The sequence below is a fragment of the Rhinoraja longicauda genome, chromosome 7, assembly GCF_053455715.1.
Source record: "Rhinoraja longicauda isolate Sanriku21f chromosome 7, sRhiLon1.1, whole genome shotgun sequence".
NCBI lineage: Eukaryota > Metazoa > Chordata > Chondrichthyes > Rajiformes > Arhynchobatidae > Rhinoraja > Rhinoraja longicauda.
Genome location: NC_135959.1, coordinates 59753595 through 59774382, shown reverse-complemented (window position 1 = coordinate 59774382; position 20788 = coordinate 59753595). Strand labels below are relative to the sequence as shown.

General features: G+C 41.0%; 1 protein-coding gene across 2 annotated transcripts in view; it reads left to right on the top strand.

Moving 5' to 3' along the window:
• The window catches only part of nox4 (NADPH oxidase 4), a 119532-nt gene that overhangs the window by 28695 nt on the left and 70049 nt on the right, over positions 1–20788 (top strand). For both annotated transcript variants that reach the window (XM_078403134.1, XM_078403133.1), the window contains exons 4-8: positions 141–225; positions 8173–8270; positions 13979–14006; positions 17393–17465; positions 17588–17668. In XM_078403134.1, the coding sequence (XP_078259260.1) occupies positions 141–225; positions 8173–8270; positions 13979–14006; positions 17393–17465; positions 17588–17668 (365 nt within the window). The remainder of the gene's footprint in view (positions 1–140; positions 226–8172; positions 8271–13978; positions 14007–17392; positions 17466–17587; positions 17669–20788) is intronic.

The following is a 20788-nucleotide window of genomic DNA, read 5'->3' as shown; positions in this document are numbered from 1 at the left end:
TTACTCCAGCATTTTGTGATACCTTGTGATAAACTGAATTGTAAAACCAGTTAGAATTGTGCTAAGATCCCACTGACCTAAATTTATCACCTGAAACATTTTCAAATAATTATAATAATTTGTAAAATTCTGCTTCACAGATAATGAACAGAAAAGCACGAAGATTGCTGGATAAGAGTAAAACTTTTCATATGACATGTGGTTTTACTATATGTCTATTTTCAGGTAAGAAATCTCTGCTTTCCCAAAGGAAAGTACAAACGTCATGGACTACGTTAACTCGTAGAACTTAAGCAGTTATTTTTTCTGAAGATATAGTTACGCGGTTCACCTCCAGAAATAAGCTTTGTCAGAGTTCAATGGAAATAAAATAAAACTGCAGATGCTGGAAATCTCAAACAAAAACAGAAAATACTAGAAAAACTCAACAGTCAGGTTGAGCTTCTGTAGAAAAAGAAATTGAATCAATGTTTCAGAATGAAGCGTCTCTGAGCTGAAACATTGAATATTTCTCCTCCCACGGATGTGACCTGACTTGCTAAGTATTCCCAGCATTTTCTGTTTTTGTCTTGTTTGAGTTCATATTGTTTTGTGTAGGTAATTCCACTTAATTTTCCAATTGTGGTTGAGATGAATATGTGCCTTCAAAGCCAAATGATATTTCAATGATTATGCCACTATTTTTCTGGGGAGATATGAAAAGATGTTTTTAAAACAGCATGCTTTTCTAAAAAGAATCATTAGCTTTTTTCAGAGATTAAATAAATTTATGCACCACTGGAGGGTAGGAGAATGTAGTCAAGTCAAGTCAAGTCAAGTCAATTTTATTTGTATAGCACATTTAAAACAACCCACGTTGACCAAATTGCTGTACATCAGTTCAGGTACTAAGAAACGAACATACAATGGCACACAAACATAACAGCACATACATAAACAGTTCACAGCACCCCCTCAGAGGGCCTCAAACGCTAGGGAGTAGAAATAGGTTTTGAGCCTGGACATAAAGGAGTCGATGGAGGGGGCAGTTCTGATGGGGAGAGGGATGCTGTTCCACAGTCTCGGAGCTGCAACCGCAAAAGCGCGGTCACCCCTGAGCTTAAACCTAGACTGCGGGATAGTGAGTAGCCCCAAATCGGCCGACCTGAGGGACCTGGAGATAGAGTGGTGGGTTAGAAGATTTTTGATATGGGGGGGGCAAGCCCATTTAGGGCTTTGTATGTGAATAGGAGGAGCTTGAAATTGATTCTGTACCGTACTGGGAGCCAGTGGAGAGAGGCCAGAATCGGGGTGATGTGGTCCCTTTTACGGGTACCCATCAGGAGTCTCACTGCGGCGTTTTGGACCAATTGCAGGCGGGACAGGGATGATTGGCTGATCCCAGTGTATAGGGAGTTGCAGTAGTCTAGGCGGGAGGAAATGAATGCGTGAATGATCTTTTCAATGTCGTCAAATTGGAGGAATGGTTTGATTTTAGCTATGGTACGAAGCTGGAAGAAGCTGGCTTTTACCACAGCGTTGACTTGCTTGTCAAATTTTAATGCAGAGTCAAATATTATGCCAAGGTTTTTGACATGCGGTTTGACTAGGGAGGATAGGCTTCCAAGGCTGCCTGTTATCGTTTTGATGGATTCTTCTGAGGAAGTGGCGGCATGGGTTGTCTTTTTTAGCCATATCATCAGTGTGGTTGGTTCAGGACAAATTGTTGATGATATTTATGCTGAGGAACTTGAAGCTCTTGACAATCTCATTTCAGCACCAATGCTGTTGACTGGGACCCGAACACCACTTCATTTCCTGACATTAGTAACTAGCTCCTTCATCTTGCTGACATTGAGGGAGAGATTGTTATCTTGACACCATGTTATTAAGGTCTCTTGTCTCCTTCTTGTACTCTGCCTTGTCATTATTCAGAATCCAACCACTACGGCGGTATCATCTGCAAACTTGTAAATGGAGTTAGAGGAGAATTTGGCCAGCCAGTCATGAGAGTATATGGAGTATATTAAGGGGCTGAAAATGCATTCTTGCAGGGCAATTATGTTGAAAATTATCTTGGAGGATGTTTTGTCACCTATCCCACTGAATGTGGACTCTATGGATTAGGATCCAGTTGAAGAGGGGACTCCTAGGTCCAAGAATTTGGGTTTGAATAGGATTATGGTGTTGAAGGCAGAGTTATGGTTAATAAATAGAAATTTGGCTAATTTGGCATGTTATCCAGATGTTTCTGGGATGAGTGTAAGGCCAGGGTGACTGGCCTTAAACTCATGAGTGCAGGCCCAGACAACCTGCAGCATATCAGGCAGTCTTGGAGGTTGGAGTTAATGGAATGGACCAGCCTCTTGAGTACTTCATAATGGTGGATATCAGAACCACTGGACGGTAGTCAGTAAGACACACTCGCTTGCTTTGCTTTAGCACTGGGATGACTTGCACTTAGCAAGGCCGTAGGTATGGATGAAGTCATTCTACTGACCTTATGTTCAAAGTGAGCACAGAATGCATTGAGCTCATTGGGAAGGCATCTAATACTGCCCAACTTTACATTGCAGCCAGTTAAAGCATGCAAGCCTTGCTGCAATCAATGGGTGTCCATGTGGTTATGCTGGGACCATAGCTTGGCAACATTCCCTCTTGGCATCACTGATGGCTTTGCGAAGGTCGCAAATAGATTTCTTGTACTGTTTGGGATTGTAGCAGTACGAACTTGAAAATATTTGTGGCGAGACAGAAAAAAATGTGGAAAAGTAACATTTGCTTTCATTAATTGTGATACTTTGTCAAAGTCAGTTAGCCTATTTGTTTTTTTCGTGAAGTAAACCACATAAGCAATTTTTGTACTATTTTAAAATAATTGAATCATGCAATTAAATTAAGTGTGTGGAATGTATTTCCTTGGCAACTCTTGTTGTGTTTGTTAAAAACCATCCTTTGGTGCACAAGTTTATTGCGCCAGTACAGGGAACTGTTTGCAGGTTTGGTAGTGAAGCAGTGTGTGATATGATGGGTAAACTGCGAGCCCAGACAAGGTTAAAATAGAGGCTGGTGATCTTGGGCTGCAGCTGAACTGAGGCCAAACACCCAGGGATTGGTTGAGCTTGCGAGAAACGCATAGGTAGAGCAGGGTGGAGGCACTAGCTCATTATAGTTGAGCACTGATGTTGTGGCATTTAAGATTTTTGCAATGTGACAATTTAAATTGGGCTTTAGTCAATAGGCAACTAAAACAAGTTTCTCACACAGATTACATTATCATACATGGTAAATAAAATGGGGAAATAAAATCTCTTTTAGGATCACTTTTGTTCCAGGCTCATGTATGCAGTAGGAACACTGCATATGAGATGACGTTAGTATCCTTACAGAGAGGTTAAATGCTAGACGTATTCTTGGAAATCTCACTGTCAAATGATGAATATTACAGGTTCAGCAGTCTCTGTGCATCTCCTTATATAGTTGAAAACAAAGTGCTGGAGGAACTTACCAGGTCAGGCAGCATCAATAGAGAAAATGGAAAGACAACATTTTGGGTCGGGATTATTCTTCAGACTGATGGAATAGAGTGGGGAGAAAGCTGAAAAAAGAGCAAAGCCTGGCAAGTGATAGGTGGATACACGTGAGGGGGTGGGGTTCCACAACTTATTCAGCTGACTTTTCCTCAAAATTGAATTTGTTTTGTTCTGCGTGTATTTCACTAAACACCAGCAGGTAATAAAATGTGAACGAGGACTGAAATCTTGGCAAATTTCATTGAGAATATTTTTTTAAATTCAACAGCATTGGGACAAATGAAGTTTACTTGCCCACAAGAAATATTAGAAATATTAGAGATATCTTAGAAATCTGTCCATGATCTAAAGTGCTGAATGTTGCCCCCAAAGATCATCCATTGACTTACATGGAATGAATCGCATAGACAAAATGCAAATACACAATACACTATGTGTTGACATAGTATATAGTGCATTTAAATACCATCTACTGGGAATAAATATTTAGGCACAAATTTCTGAATGCAAAATGTCAAACATGAATATTTAAAGACGGCAGCCATAACATTGAGTAAACCCTTGTGCTTTACAAAAACTTACCAGCTTCAACTTGTACTTTTCCTATCCTTGCACTTGTCAAACAGTAGTGCTATGCAAAAAATGCTCATTGTTGTATGAAACTAATTATATTTAATAACTGAGGGATCTGTTTCACAGTTATGTTTACTGAGACCATTAGTTCAGGTTTTAAAAGGAGCATTTGGTAAACAGATGGTGGAATTTACTTGCTTGCTCCGCCATGATGTATCAATCAGCGTAGCATAAAGACGTTTTGGTGTGTGAAGACATGGCCTCAGCCAAAACATAAGAAGAGCTCTCAATGTTCATTTTGAGGAAAAAAAACGTGAATCCACCACTTGTAACTGTATTCAGAGTAACAGATGGAACTTTGGGTTTAAATGCAAACCAATCTGACATCATTGCATTCACATCACTTTAGCCCCGTAGGAGAATTTTGCTGGTCTGGAAATCTACAACTCCTCCATCTGCTGCCGCTTGGCTAGAGGACGTAATGTTTTTTCTAAAACTAGAAAAGATCAAATTTACACTGAGGGGGTCTGTGAAAAAGTTTTATTCAGAATGGGAACCTTTTCTGTTATACTTTGAGAATCTAAAAGAACCACCCACTGACTGAGGGCACTTGATTGTAGTTGGGGATCTGCCTTTAATTATGTTTTACTTTTATTTATTTACTTATTTTTGTTTACACAATTGCCGATTACCTCGCAGGATGGCTGATGCATAATGAATGAGAGAATCCTGAACCATCTGACATGTTGTAGATATGTATGGGCCTGCGCCTTGGAAGAATGTAGAGGTTTTGCTGTCAAATTGTGCATTTGTATTTGTGATATGATGTATTGTGAACACATCAGCTGCCAAGGGGTGTCCAGGGAGGATGGGTGAGGGTTATTTTTGTTGTTATATATAAAGAACAAAATGGAGGGGAATGTAATGCATTACGTTTTTCGTATTGTATCTTTCCTTCAATAAAAATAAATATTTAAAAACGTGAATCCAAGTAGCTGATTAAGGTTTGGCCACCATGTTGATAGAAGCCCAGGTGTAATTGTCCAGGATAATTTGAGACTGAGTTTGGTGAGGGTGGTACTTTCGTTCCAGGCTCATATATGCAGTAGGGGCACCATGAAAAATTATCAAAGGACAGTTACTCCCTGTGGAACAAAAAAACGTTTCCCACTTGATGTCTCTTGGAGAAGCAGGCCAAAGAGGAATATTGAAGAGAATGCATAATTTTAAATATATTTTTGTGCTTGATGACTGGATTTTGAATTTATCATATAACTACAGAGAAAGTGAAGAAGAACGCACAATCTGTAGCAATCGATATCTTTCGGAATTCCACATACTGACCTCCCCAAGAGATAATGTAGGATCTGGCGTATGACATATTTCAGTCACAGTTCTTGTCTTTTAACTTGTTAAAGTGGAGCTGATATTAGGATGGTATGGGACTAATCGTGGATTTCCTTAACCGATCAGATTTAACATTTGAAAAAGAAACACCTGAACAATGGAAAATAATGAATTTGAATCAAATCAGGTACAGAAATAAAAGTTAAAAATGTTCAAAATGAGAAAAAGAATTACAAAGCAAAAATATAATTCTATTTTAAACTTTCCAATTTTAGAATCTTCTACTTATAGAGTGAGTTTGAATGGCATAAGTTACCGTTTTGGTGCCAGAGAACTTTATTAACATTGCATTAACATTTATCACATCATTTAAAAAGTACTTCTCTGTTCAGGACCAGCAGTGAGTTTAATAGGCAATTAAACTGCAAAAGCATCGATGTTTTAAAATCACCAGGGTGGCACACAATAAGATTTCATTAGTATAAAGCAAACAATATAGCAATATTAATCAAGCAAACTTAAGGTTAGAGATTCATAACTCAGTTAATTTGTTGGCCATAAATACGTTACAAGTAGTGTTTCTCCACGAACTGTAACTTTTTGAAAAGCAATGAAGGCAGCCAACATATTTGTGATCTCAGCGAGATCAGTAATTATGTTGAACTGTTGCTGGGATTGCCATCTATGACTCTGTACACCCTGGATACAAAAAGCCTTTCTCAATAGCCATCCACATCCTTGAATTCACCATGCTTCTATTAACGCATTTCCTCATTCCATGGATTTCTCAGTAAACAGTAATCTCAGTAATCCTTTAAAGAAGCATTAAGCATCAACCTTCATGAAACATTTGGTGAGGTCAGGAAGCTGGTAGAGGAGCTTAGTGCAGGTAGTGAATCCATCTCCATATATGCCGTTGTCATTTTCAGGTTTTCCGGGCTGCAGATTGACCTATCATCAGTGAACCGGGTCACGCTAAGAACAGCAACATTGATCCTGTAGCATGTTTGTTCCCTGGTATGAGGGCTGTTTTTCTCTGGGGCTGCATTGTACACACTCCATCCAGAATGGCACAGCGGTAGAGTTGCTACCTTATAGCGCCAAAGACCCAGATTTGATCATGACTATGGGTACTGTCTGTACTGAGTTGGTACGTTCTCCCTGTGGTCGCGTGGGTTTTCTCTGGGTGCTCAGTTTCCTCCCACACTCCAAAGACATGCAGGTTTATAGATTAATGAGCTTCTGTAAATTTTCATTGGTGCAGGATAGAGCTAGTGAATGGGTGATCACTAGTTGGCGTGGACAAGGTGTGCTGAAGGGCCTGTTTCCACACTGTATCTCTAAACTAAAAAACTAAGAGTGCATGTGTTCCATGTACCAAGAATACGTTTTCACTGTCTTTATTTTTGGCCACTGCAATCTGCTGGCCAGTTAGTTAACATTAGGGCAGGTCAAGTTTTGGACACCTTCTCGAGTCTCTTCCATTACCAGGGCGAGCAGAGCTGCTCAGACACCAGGGCTGCTGCAAAACTTCTTGCTGCCCTAAGCTCAAAGAAGGATGACCACTGGTCTACCAGCTGCCCACGTGCATGTTCAGAGATGCAACGCCCAGTCGTAGTTTATACATGCAGCTTCATCCTTCCCCTATCGGGTCTTGAGGATAGTGGAAAGCAAAGAGATATAAATGTAGAGTTGAATTAAAGAGCCGTACAAAACTTGTGGATGAAAGAGAATTTGTCAGGGAATATGTATGTTGTTGCACCGGAGCAATCCCACTCTCTTGATTGCAGGTCAATGTCCAATGGCACAATGAGACATTATAACTGATAACCTCTTTGGCTGCAGAGAGTGACCAAGTGTGTTCAAATGTGCTCTCTGCACTCCACAGTGCATTTCTGGACTACCTTCATGGTTGTTAAAACATCATGTTTGATTTCCTCCACGCACACTTAAGAGACTGGCACTGGGAAACTGCCATAACATTTTTTATTGTTAGAGTGAGCAAGTACCTATCACACTGAGGGATTTCAGCTATGCTCACCTGTTTTGAGTTGGCTTGTCAAAACCATTGCCCAGGGTGTGGTTGTGGTCACATGCAATAGTTGCTTGGAGCTGCAGGTGCGAGTTGAATATCAGGAGGGGACAAATGGTGGAGAATCTATGTCAAATCTATCCTACATATCTGGAAATGATCCCCAATTCCTCACTGTCTGTTCCATTACAATGTTATGCAGCACCACAAACGCTTAACATTTGACAAACATTTTCCATTGGGTTTCTGGGGGTGAAAATGATGGAATCCATTCTTGTTATTTTTCTAAACTACAAAATCTTTAAGAAAAATCAGATAATTTGATTTTGAGGTTGCATATGGTAAAATATGGTACTGTGGCGGTGCCCGGGGGCTAGGCCACTCCCTTGGTCAGTCCCCTCGGCACTGAGTGGACAGGGGGGATTAGGTCACTCCCTGGGTCATTACCCTGGGGACAGAGTGGTCTGGTGCTACGGGGTTTGCTGGAAGGGGTTATTGTTTTGACTCGTGGGGATGACTGTGTGAGTGTATGTTCGTTACGGATTAAAGTTGTTGTTACTACTTACCTGGCGTCTGGCCTGATTCCTGTCGCGTCCAGACCCACTACACTGGTGACCCCGACGGTACCGTATTTATGATGTTATAATAAAGTCTTTCTTTTATATGTGAGCAATTCTGATGTAATAAAACCTTTTGTTCTGATTTCAGTAGTCCATGTTGCTGCCCATGTGGTCAATGCCCTGAACTTCTCTCTGCATTACAGTGAAGAATTTCCAGCCCTCAATGTTGCTCGTAACCGGGATGAGGTCCGTATCATGTGTGTTCATGCGCGTGTTCATTATATATTTGTATGCTGAAGGACCACTTTAGAGACAACTATTGTGTTGATGCAGTCAAAAATTGATTAAATGCGATCTCAATTTTGGATGAACATTACGGTCTCTGATTAATTCATTTCCCTTGTTGCTGGAGAAACTTTTTAGCTGACATGGTGCAAATAGCTACATTTAGAATATTTTGGTAATATGCTTTGCGTGTTGAAATTATTCCATTTAGAAAGTCAATAAGTGAAGAAACATAATCATGGTTGCCCCTTTAGTAGGATTAGCAGTGAGTTTGTCTGCATCCTACAATATTCCACTCAATTTTCCTGGGCAGGGGCTCCATATTAGATATGGGTGTCTGATATCTTGAAGGACAATTTGGATGGTGCTGATGACATATAGAAATTGAAAAGGGATAGATGGATCTTGAAGAGAAACATCAGAATATTTTGGAGACCACAATCTTATAACCTTTAAGGCTTGACGGAGGATGAAGGTGTTATTGTAATGTCCTGTCCCTCGGTGCAGTGACTGGGAAGGATATTTGCTGTTGTCCCAAGGAATACTATACCCACAGGTCATCCCGACAAAAGTAGGTACTAGGATTTCCAGTTAGGGAGTAGGTTTTGCTTGTTGATTTATCTTTGATTTTCTGCAAAAATCAAATTCATTTTCTTGATTTCAAGAAGTATGTTTGAGAGAATGTCCTATTTATTATTTTGTTTGATCATGTATTACTTAATATCCAAATTTAATATGGATGGAGGATTAATAAACTATCAGAAGACTAAGAGTTGGGCTCATTGAATCGTGCTCAAGTTGTCAAACTAGTGGGATGCTATTTAGATCAGTGAAGGATCCACAATCTTTACCAACAACCTAGAAGGAAGGATTGAAGATAGACACAAAAAGCTGGAGTAACTCATAGAAACATAGAAAAATAGGTGCAGGAGTAGGCCATTCAGCCCTTTGAGCCAGCACTGCCTTTCAATATGATCATGGCTGATATGATCTAGAATCAGTACCCCGTTCCTGCTTTTTCCCCATCTCCCTTGATTCCTTTAGCCCTAAGAGCTAAGTCTAACTTTCTCTTGAAAACTCAGCGGGACAGGCAGCATCTCTGAAGAGAAGGAATGGGTGACGTTTGGGGTCGAGACCCTTCTTTGATTGAATATACTGTACATTATAGCCAAATTTGCTGATGACATAAAGAGCAAGTTGTGAGGAGAACACAGAGAATGTTTGAAAACAGACCAATTGTTCGAATGTTCGAATGTTCGAAAACAGAACAATTACATCTTTTTTGCTTAGACGGGTTGGCAAAATTTGTCACATGGATATAGCAGGAGAAATGGGAGGTTATCTACATTGGGCTGAAAACAAAAAAAAAGCAGAATTTTGTTTTTAAAACACAGACACTATGGGATGCTGATGTTCTGGGTATCTTCATTCATGAATCACAGAAAGTTGGCATGGAGGTATAGCAAGCAATTTGGAAAACAAAAAGAATGTTGGCCTTAATTGCAAAGGGGATGAAGTATAATTGTGCGATGTCTTACAACAGCTGTCAGTATACACTCTTCACATTTAAGGGAAGTCTATACTTGTAGTGGAGGCAGTGTGGTTGATTTTTGGAACAAAGGAGTTGTCTAATGAGGCAGATTGGAGCCTATTCTCTTTGGGGCCAAGAAATAAATGGAGGTAATCTTATTGAAATATGTAAGATTATGACATGGTAGATTCTGTGAGTTTTTTGTAAATAATCTCAAACTAAAGGGCATTGTTTCAGAAGAGTCAGAAGTGTGTAATTGTCATATTTACCAAAAACAGAACAATTACATTTTTTTTGCAACAGAATAACAGGTCTGTAGACTTGTAAAGGATCTGTAAGGGCTCATTAATTTAGGATGAGAAGATGAGGAACTTTATCTCTCAGTGTTTGTGATTTAAAAAAAAATGTTATATCCTAGTGAACTGCAGAGGCTTTATCATTTGGCCATATTCCAGGTCCCAAGATAATATTTTGGTCAGTTGAGAAGTCAAGGGTTTTGCTGAACATACAGGGAAGTGGAGCTTCATGATCTACTTGAATGGCAGAACAGACTAAGAGAACTGCTTTTGGTCCTATTTTTTATGTTTTAAAAAGTTAAACTAATGATAATGACAGATGCTCCTTTCAGTTTGTGTTATAGTAATTCTGATCGGCTGTACTATTAACAGACTACTTTAAGAATGAAACTGCAACAATACAATCTGTTTAATATCGTCTTTGGTATTTTGGAAAAAAAAACCAATGTTCTGCGATGTGTGGACAAGTTAAACTTTTTATTGCATGGGATTCTAAGACTTTTAACAGTGTTTTGGGGATTTAGTTGACAACTCCATATGTTTATATTTAGAGCAGCTGTGTTACACTGATCACCTGAGACTCCAAGGCCTCAGCTGATGATTTGGGAATTGTATTTTGAAATGGTGCCCAATTCTCTCTCAGATATAACTTTATTTAAGACATCTTTGTGGATGTATTTACTGGGCTTGTGGGGAATGAACCAAATAAGTTTTGATGAAATGACAAATGCAAGTTGTTACACTTACAGGCATATTCTTACAAATGGCTGATGTACAAATTCATTGTCAGACTCAAACCTCTCATAATATGTTTGTCCCAGGACAATATATTTTTTCTGATTTGTTTTCAATATCATTGCCACCAGCACAACACACTTCATCCTGCATCATAGACATATCACATTTAAATTTCCTTTGAGATTCTCTCACATAAATTCTGCACTTGCAGCATAAATAGCATGGATGAGCAGAAAAATCCCTGTAACATTCAACCCCTGAATATTTTCTTATATGAAGACTTTAAAGTACCCACAAAGTTAAAATGTTCATGAAAATGTTTCCTCAAGCTGAACACATTAATCGGACCCCAGAATTTCCCATATCTCTCAGGAAATGTATCCCTCAGAAAAACAGAACTGAATCGCTGCCAGTTTCACTAAAAAGGAAATCATTTTTCTGCTCATATCTCATTGGAAATTGAGTTGACAATTCGGAACATTCGGGCACTTATTTTCATTAGAAGTTACACTGTTTTCACCCTTACATTTTCTGCCTTTCACTTTGCAGCCTCACTTTTCATTATGGTGCTGTGTTGCTGCAAGATTCCACATCGGGTTGAGGGGCCATCAATTTGATTTCTCCATTTTATTTTATTCGTGTCAACATTTTCTTGTGGATGAGAAAGATTCTTCCAGATTTAGATATTGTATAAACTTGACTTCCTTTCTGAACACTAATATTAAACTGAGAATATGCATCATACCACTGTATGCCCTTTGATGTGTCCCAACTCTCCCTTTTCACTTAATTTCAGGAGTATAATGATTACATTTTCTCTGTTATATTTATAAAAATGGAGTCAGATTTCTTTTTATATTTACATTTATATTTCCCTTTCATAAATCCATGCTGACTTGGATTTATCCTTTTACTGCTATCCAAATGCACCGTTATTTCCTCTTTAATAATTGACTCCAGCATGTTTCCCACCACCGAAGTCAGGCTAACTGGTCTGTAATTCCCCGTTTTCTCTCTCGCTCCTTTCTTGAAAAGTGGGATAACATTAGCTATCCTCCAATCCACAGGAACTGCTCCTGAATCTATTGAACATTGGAAAATGATCACCAATGCGTCCACTATTTCTAGAGCCACCTCCCTGAGGACCCTGGGATGCAGACCATCAGGCCCAGGGGATTTATCATCCTTCAGTCCCATTAGTCTACCCAATACTATTTCTCGCCTAATTAAAATTTATTTCAGTTCCTCTACCTCCCTAGATCCTCTGTCCTCCAGTACATCTGGGAGATTGTTTGTGTCTTCCTTAGTGAAAACAGATCCGAAGTACCTGTTCAACTCTTCTGCCATTTCCTTGTTACCCATAATAATTTCACCCGTGTCTGCCTTCAAGGGACCCACATTTGACTTTGCTACTCTTTTTCTCTTAACATATCTAAAGAAGCTTTTACTGTCCTTCTTTATATTCTTGGCCAGCTTTCCCTCGTACTTCATCTTTTCAGCCCGTATTGCCCGTTTTGTTACCTTCTGTTGTCCTATGAAAGTTTCCCAATCCTCTGGCTTCTGGCTATTCTTTGCTGTGTTTTACATCTTTTCTTTTAGTTTTATTTCATCCCTAACCTCCCTTGTCAGCCACGGTTGCCTCCTACTCCCCTTAGAATCTTTCTTCCTTTTTGGAATGAAATGATCCTGCGTCTTCTGGATTATGCTCAGAAATTCCTGCCATTGCTGTTCCACCGTCAATCCTGCTAGGATCCCTTTCCAGTCTACCTTGGCCAGCTCCTCTCTCATGTCTTCATAGTCCCCTTTGTTCAACTGCAACACTGACACGTCCGATTTAACCTTCTCCTTCTCAAATTGCAGATTAAAACTAATCATATTATGATCACTACCTCCTTTACCTCGAGTTCTCTTATCAAATCTGGTTTATTGGACAACACTAAATCCAGAATTGCCTTTTCTCTGGTAGGCTCCATTACAAGCTGCTCTAAGAATCCATCGCGGTGGCACTCTACAAACTCTCTTTCTTGGGGTCCAGAACCAACCTGATTTTCCAGGGCAACCTGCATATTGAAACCCCCCATCACCACAGTGGCATTACCTTTCTTACATGCCAGTTTTAACTCCTGCTGCATCTTACACCTTATATCCGGGCTACTATTTGGGGGTCTGTAGATAATACCAATTAGTGTCTTCTTGCCTTTACAATTCCTCAACTCAATCCACAGTGACTCTACCTCGTCAGTCCCTATGTCTTCCCTCGCAAGGGACTGAATTTCATCCCTCACCAGCAGAGCTACCCCACCGCCTCTGCCCACCTGCCTGTCCTTTCTATAGGATGTATAACCCTGAATATTAAGTTCCCAGGCCCGATCCTCCTGCAGCCACGTCTCTCTAATCCCCACAATGTCATACCTACCAACCTCTAACTGAGCCTCAAGCTCATCTACTTTACTTCTTATACTTCGAGCATTCATATATAATTCTTCTTACATTAATTCTTTAATTCTTCATACGTACGGGATACTGAGTTGGATGATCAGCCATGATCATATTGAATGGCGGTGCAGGCTCGAAGGGCCGAATGGCCTACTCCTGCACTTATTTTCTATGTTTCTATGAATAATATACAATTATATTTCACAGTGTAGGCTAGAAAAATCTGAAAGCAATAAATCCAACTGATTTTCTCACCCATGGAATGAAACAAGTCTACTCAAAACAGCTGCCTAAAATGTCATGTTTGCATGTCATTTTGAATGTCAGTGGCCTTTAGGGGGGCACTAAGGCATTAAGGATAGTGCTACCACTAAAACTTCCTTTATTGAAGATAAGCAACATGCAATCTAACACCAATAGCTTTGCAACAACACATTAAAAGTCATGCCACATGGTATAATCACAATCTTCGTCTACATCCTATTTCATGTCAAGTAATTGAATTTATCTGTTTTCTGGCAAAACTATGACATGTTACTGTTTATTTTTAGCTTGTGTGGATCTTTTAATACCCAAATGTTCTATCAGAAAGGGTGGGAAAGAAGACAGAAGTAGCAAGATTCAAGTTAACTCTTAACATTTATTAATACGACTCTTTATTTTTCCAGGATCCCAGAAAGATTCTCTTCACAACACGTGCGTATTCTATTGTAAAATTATTCATAGAGATATGCATTACCAACCGCGCAGCTTGTACCAGGAGCCTGGTGTGAATTCCTGCCCTCCCCTCTGCTGAGGAGATTATTGGAAAGATTACAGGATCTGTCAACACATGAAGCAGGTGCCACCAGGCCGCAGCAATGCCATATACTTATTATGCCAGCCAAACTGTAACTTTGAGTCCCAAATTGCAGTGCTGATAATCGCAGAAAAGAACTCCCAAGCAGTGTCTCCAAACTGAACTGCAGATGACTCTTTGTTGCTGGAGTGCCAGCAGAGGGCAGGGGTTTGCACTAATTTCCCATCACAGAAGCACACAACTGAGCAAAAGTACTTTTTAAAGTGCAGTGAGGTATATACCTGTAAGTCTTTAGACAGGAGAACCTAGAGTGCTAAATGAATCTGGTCTGTGGGGTAGTGTTATATAAAGTGGCAGTGCGTGGACCAACTACAACAATTGGCTTTGTTTTTACCTTGTTGCCTTTTAAAAAAATATTATCAAAGCCTTCAAGATATTTTGATAATGTTAGGATTTAACAATTTGCACTTTCTGCCCCTCAAGGGCTTGTGCTTAGATACTGCGAGATCAGTTAATTAAAGTATTTTTCTGGTGCTGTAGCTCTGAGAGGATCATGTGTTGGAAGGCCCACAGACACGGACACTGCAGTATTGGTTGCCAACAGTTATGACTGGAGTGCTAACTACCTTCAATGCTTATCGTTGTTTATTCAAGAAAAAAATTGCTGTTTCAAGGTTTTAGCCTTTTAAGATCAAGCAAAAATGATAGGTTGTAGAGGTTAATTTGTTTCTTTAGCATTTTGAATGATCTCTGTATCTTTTCTGAGTAGGGCTGTTTGTGAGGTGGTTTGTGTTTATGTTTCCCATTCTTGGAGACAAAAGTGAAAAGCAAAGAAATACATGGGGGTATTCTGAAATATAAACAGAAATGCTGGAACCACTCCGTATATCTTGCAGAATGCAACAAAGTTAACATTTCATGTTGATGTCTTATCTTTAGGACTCTGAAATTACACTGAAAATTGAGTTTTGGAGGAGGCTCATTGACTTGAAATATTAAATGTGTTTCTCTCTCCAAGGACAGGAAAGATCCTATGGTAGACTTCTCTTGATTTGGCAATATTATAAGAACACAAAATTCAACAGTAGGAGTAGGGCTTATGGCCCTTTAGCTGGCTCCATTTCACAACCTATGGTAGGGGCTCCCAGAAATCACAACAAAATGCAGCAACAATCAGCGAGGTCCCAAAACCCAGGGTTCAAATGCACAAGCTTGGGCCAACGGTGCAAAATTCAACAGAAATGCCACGGGGATTTCTGCAGAGTATGGACAGGAAACACATCACGCCCCTGCATTGGGCGGCGACCGCAGAGCGAGGGAGTGCGGCCAGCGCCCGCTCCATACAGACAATGGCACTGGAGACACCAAGGGCAGCTCTCCCAGTGTCAACAACGCCGGCTGCACACCATGTTCCCATGGGAGCAGCCCATCCCCCTGTTCCTCCCGATGGCTAGCATCTCCCTCTCCCGCGAGCCAGGCCCGCCCACCCCAACCACAAACTCCACCGGCATTGTGTGCAGGCAGGTTTACCAAGGACCCTGCCCCAGCCTGCAAGCCATGGGGAGGGGAAAGGAATCAAAAAACCCGGCGACTTCCCGCCCACCCAACCAACCAACCAAACATGCCCTCCAAGACAGCAGAGTCCGGCTCGGTCCACCGGCTGCCGCAAGGAACCAAACCGGACCGTCAATGGGGAACCGGCGACCAGCGTCAAAGAATGACCCGGTCCATGACCACTCCCCATGGATTGGACGAATTCCCGCAGGTTCAAGCAATCCAAGTGGACTGCAACCCGCTGCGTGACCTGAGGGAGCAACATTAAATCAGTACCTCTGAGTCACGCAGCGGGCCCACAATCCATCAAACAGCCCAAACCCGCGTGAATTCGTCCAATCCACAAAAAACAGTCAGAAACCAAGCCATTCCCCGACACCAATCGCAGGTTCCCCATTGACAGTCGGTTCAATTCCCCACGGCAGCCGGCAAACCGAGCCGCACTCTGCTGTCCTGGAGGGCATGTTTGGTTAGTTGGTTGGGTGGGCGGGAAGCCGCCGCGCCCCCCGATTCCTTTCCCCTCCCCAGAACCCACAGATTAAGTAGGCATCCCTGGCAAACCTGCATATGATGCCGGTGGAGCCCGGGGTCAAAGCGGGCGAGCGGGTTGCTGTCCACTTGGATTGCTTGAACCTGCGGGAATTCGTCCAATCCATGGGGAGCGGTCAGGGACTGGGTCATTCCAATGGGAACATGGTGGGCAGTCAGCGCCACCAACACCGAGAGAGGTGCCCTTAATGTCTCCAGCGCCACCATACACATGGAGCAGGCACTGGCCACACTCGCCCTCACTGCAATTGCCACCCAATCCATGGGCGTGATGTATTTCCTTCCCATACTCTGCAGAAATCCCCACTTGTACTTTAGAAACCACCTTCCGACCTTTACACAAGGAGTCACAATGCTCCACCGTCCGACTTAAAGCGATTTGGGAATGATGACCGGTCGCCAACTCGAAACATTAACTCTGTTTCTCTTTCTGACGCGCTGAGCTTTTCCCCACGGCATTTCTGTCAAACTCCACACCGAGTCAGCCCAAACCCGCACTTCCAAACCCGGGATTTCAAGACCTCGCTGACCACCACCACACCTTGTTGCGACCTCCGGGAGCCCCCAACGGAGGCCACGCAGCAACCCGCCTCCAGTCCTGGGCGGTCGCCACCGGCAGAGCGGGGCGGTGTGGCGCCGGCTGCCCATTGGTCCGCGCAGCCCCGCCAACACATTCAAAACATGGCGTTTGGGGAGCGGCGCGCGCAACACAGCGTCCATCAGTGGGATGCCGATTTCAAGCATTTAGCGCAGGGCCCTCAAAAGGGCGGGGCCTGTAGCAAATGCTACACTTGCTACTATGTTAATCCGGCCATGATTCTGTATTATATGCATCTTGTATTTTTCAATAAGTTCACCTCATTATTCAGAACTCAGAAAAGTATAAGCCTAATCTAATTAATGTGTCCTCATAAGAAAACCAATAAGAATTAGTCCAGTGAATCTTCTTTCACCATCTCATGAGCAAATATTATTACTTAAATAAGGAGATCAAAGATGCAAGCACCACATAAAGCCTGGTTTAATCAATGCCTGTAAAGTGGTCGAAATATCTTTCCTATTTTTGCATTCAATCCGCCTTGCACTATTGACTATAGCTTCATTTATTGTTATTTCATTACATGGTTGTAAAAATGAGATAATTTGAAATATTAATGTTAACAAAAGACTTGTCCTTTAGTTCCAGGAATAACTGGCTTCTTCATGGTGTTGGTGCTTTTTTTAATGTGCACATCTTCATCATATTCTCTAAGGTAAGAACAAATTCTGACAATGTTATGTGAATTATTGCACAAGAATAGATGGAGATTAAAATAAGTATTTTTTCGTGGATTGAGTACTTTTACTCTGTAATGGTATTTTTTATGACTTACAGGTATTCAAACTATGACATATTTTGGTATACACACAACCTCTTCATAGTCTTCTACATTTTACTTCTGCTTCATGTGACTGGGTAAGTGACTTGAAGTATTTTTTTTCAATAATGTTTTCAGCAAACCTATGCTGTGGCTTAATAAGTGCTGCATCATTAAGAATCTTATGAATATTTAAGAATGTAAAGTCCAGTAATTGCTCTGTGTCTTTGTTTATTGATTTGAGAAAGATGCATAAACAGCAAGAATTTCAACAGCACAATTAGGTTCCTCATTTACTCAGTGCAGCATTCTCCAATGGTGAGTTACAAGCTTGACAGCAGATGTGATCTCTGTGGCCAGGTTTTAAGAACATAGTACCAAAAAAGCAAAAGTCTTCCATCCATAATGGAATGTTGGTGGGAAATCACATGTTGCACTAATGACTGGAGGGGAGTGGGAAATGCTTCCAAAGAGTTGGAGAGGCTTTGACAGGTTGGTGAAGAACAGTGCCTGGAAGTGACATGAGTTTTAGAAATTGAGTCCCTCCAGGGATACAACCAGACATACCTGACATGCGATTGCCAGGCAGATTTTATTGAAGTATAATATTACAGGAGCATAGTCTTTGAAATCTGAGGAAGTCTGCAAATGTAGGCAAACACCTTGTGCTTGTTGTATTGCTCCCCAGGGCAGAAGGAAGAATGTGTTCACTTCTTGAAGAAGTAGTTTCGGTGACATCTGTAATACAGCACTGAGCTCAAACTGTACGATGAGCCAGAAATTACCAGCTGTATCCTGGAACAATCTTGAGGCTAAGGAGTTTAGCTCCAAAGGCATAGCTGTCTAAGTGCATATGTGCGATTAATTATGAGTTTATGAAAGGTTACAGTCCTCAGTGAGGTTACTAGATCCAGTTTGATGTTCACTCCTTTAAAAGAGAGTTTCAAGGAATACAAGGTTTTATTAGCCTGGATGAATGAGTATACATGAACTGTTTTTCAGACCAGTGAGGTCAACAAACTTACTGGAGATTAATTTTGTGATCTTGAATTGCCATTAGTGACATTCAGGAGAGTTTAATGCTGAGGGAAAAAAATACAAGAGTGATTGAAAATCCCACCATGAAATGATAGTCTGAAGAAGGGTCTCGACCCGAAACGTCACCCATTCCTTCTCTCCCGAGATGCTGCCTGACCTGCTGAGTTACTCCAGCATTTTGTGAATAAATCGATTTGTACCAGCATCTGCAGTTATTTTCTTATACTAATGTATTTTCCACCAGACACAATTGTTTCACTGCAGGTAAACTGATTTGAAATAATGCAACTCTTTTTTCAGAGTTGTATGAATGAATTTCTAGCCCAAAATCTCTACTGTGCTATTTGGCTAACTACAAGACCCATGAATAAAAACCAAAGGCCTTCTTGAGTTTGCGTATCCAGCTGAAGCTGGGATGCTAAATGCTCTTTACTTAAAAATGCATGAACTGATGTAATAGTGGAATGTGTTATTGTATAATGTGTTATTGTATAATGTGTTATTTTAAAAATGCTGGTTCACAACCTCAGTTATCCTAGACAATTGACAATGGGTGCAGGAGTAGGCCATTCGGCCCTTCGAGCCAGCACCGCCATTCAATGTGATCATGGCTGATCATTCTCAATCAGTACCCCCTTCCTGCCTTCTCCCCATACCCCCTGACTCCGCTATCCTTAAGAGGTCTATCTAGCTCTCTCTTGAATGCATTCAGAGAATTGGCCTCCACTGCCTTCTGAGGCAGAGAATTCCACAGATTCACAACTCTCTGACTGAAAAAGTTTTTCCTCATCTCCATTTTAAATGGCCTACCCCTTATTCTTAAACTGTGGCCCCTGGTTCTGGACTCCCCCAACAATGGGAACATGTTTCCTGCCTCTAACGTGTCCAACCCCTTAATAATCTTATACGTTTCGATAAGATCCCCTCGCATCCTTCTAAATTCCAGTGTATACAAGCCTAGTCGCTCCAGTCTTTCAACATACGACAGTCCCACCATTCCGGGAATTAACCTAGTAAACCTATGCTGCACGCTCTCAATAGCAAGAATATCCTTCCTCAAATTTGGAGACCAAAACTGCACACAGTATTCCAGGTGCAGTCTCACTTGGCCCCTGTACAACTGCAGAAGGACCTCTTTGCTCCTATACTCCTAATCGCATCCTAATCGTGCATTTCCAGTCTTAGCTATATCGATGACTTAGTAGTTCAGGACAATGGCAAATGAATGGTGTATTATTTGTAGTTGCAGCGATCTTTTTGTCCTTTGCATAACAACCTGTCATCAAGTGTTCAACAGAATGTGAAAATCAAAGATTTGCAGATATTGGAAATTTGATATTAAAACAGAAACTGAAGGGCAGGACTGGTAGCACCTGTGAAGGGTCATTGACCTGAACAATTAACTCAATTGTGCCTTTTCATAGATGCCTGGCGACCTGATGAATATTTTCATCTTTCTGTTTTTTATCCATTTAGATATAAAGCCTCTAGAGGGCATTGGGGAGTTGAATGAATAGGCTAAAATTATTTTGTTTCGTCATTTTCAGTTCAAATATCACTAAATGTATTAATACATTACGGGCAATAATTGAAAATGCAAGTAAATTACTTTATTCTGACTATTTTACATCTTTCTGGCCTTCTCCACTCAAATGAATGTTTTTGCGTTTCTCTGAAAAAGTCTATCTTGGCACTGGACAAGGTTTACCAGTATAAGTGCTGAGAAATTCAACAGCTTTGTGTTCACTTGTTGGATCCATGCAGGGTCCAACATTGGAATGCAGATGGGAGGGCATTGGCAGAGTTGGCTTGCAACTTTGGGATTTTCACATTTGCAATATAATCCCAAACTTGCAGCGAAGAGGTGAATGCTGAATTGTTATTCCCAAACTGCCAAACTTGTTCTGGTCCTTTGTTCTGTTGAACACTAAAGCGATTTGGCTTATTGTCAATATGTTGTAGAAGAGAGAATGCAAGTCACTTAGAAGGGAAATACTTGTCAGACAAACTGTTTCCACACTTGCAATGTAAACTCTCAAAGTGTTATAAATAGAAATGTTAAAATCCTTGTATTGTTCATGCATGGGGCAGTGCTATCCTGTTCACTTTAGTTGTGTTCAGAAGAATTTCAAATCTGTTGGCATCGCTCCTCCTCTTCCTCCATTGTTTAGAAATAAAAT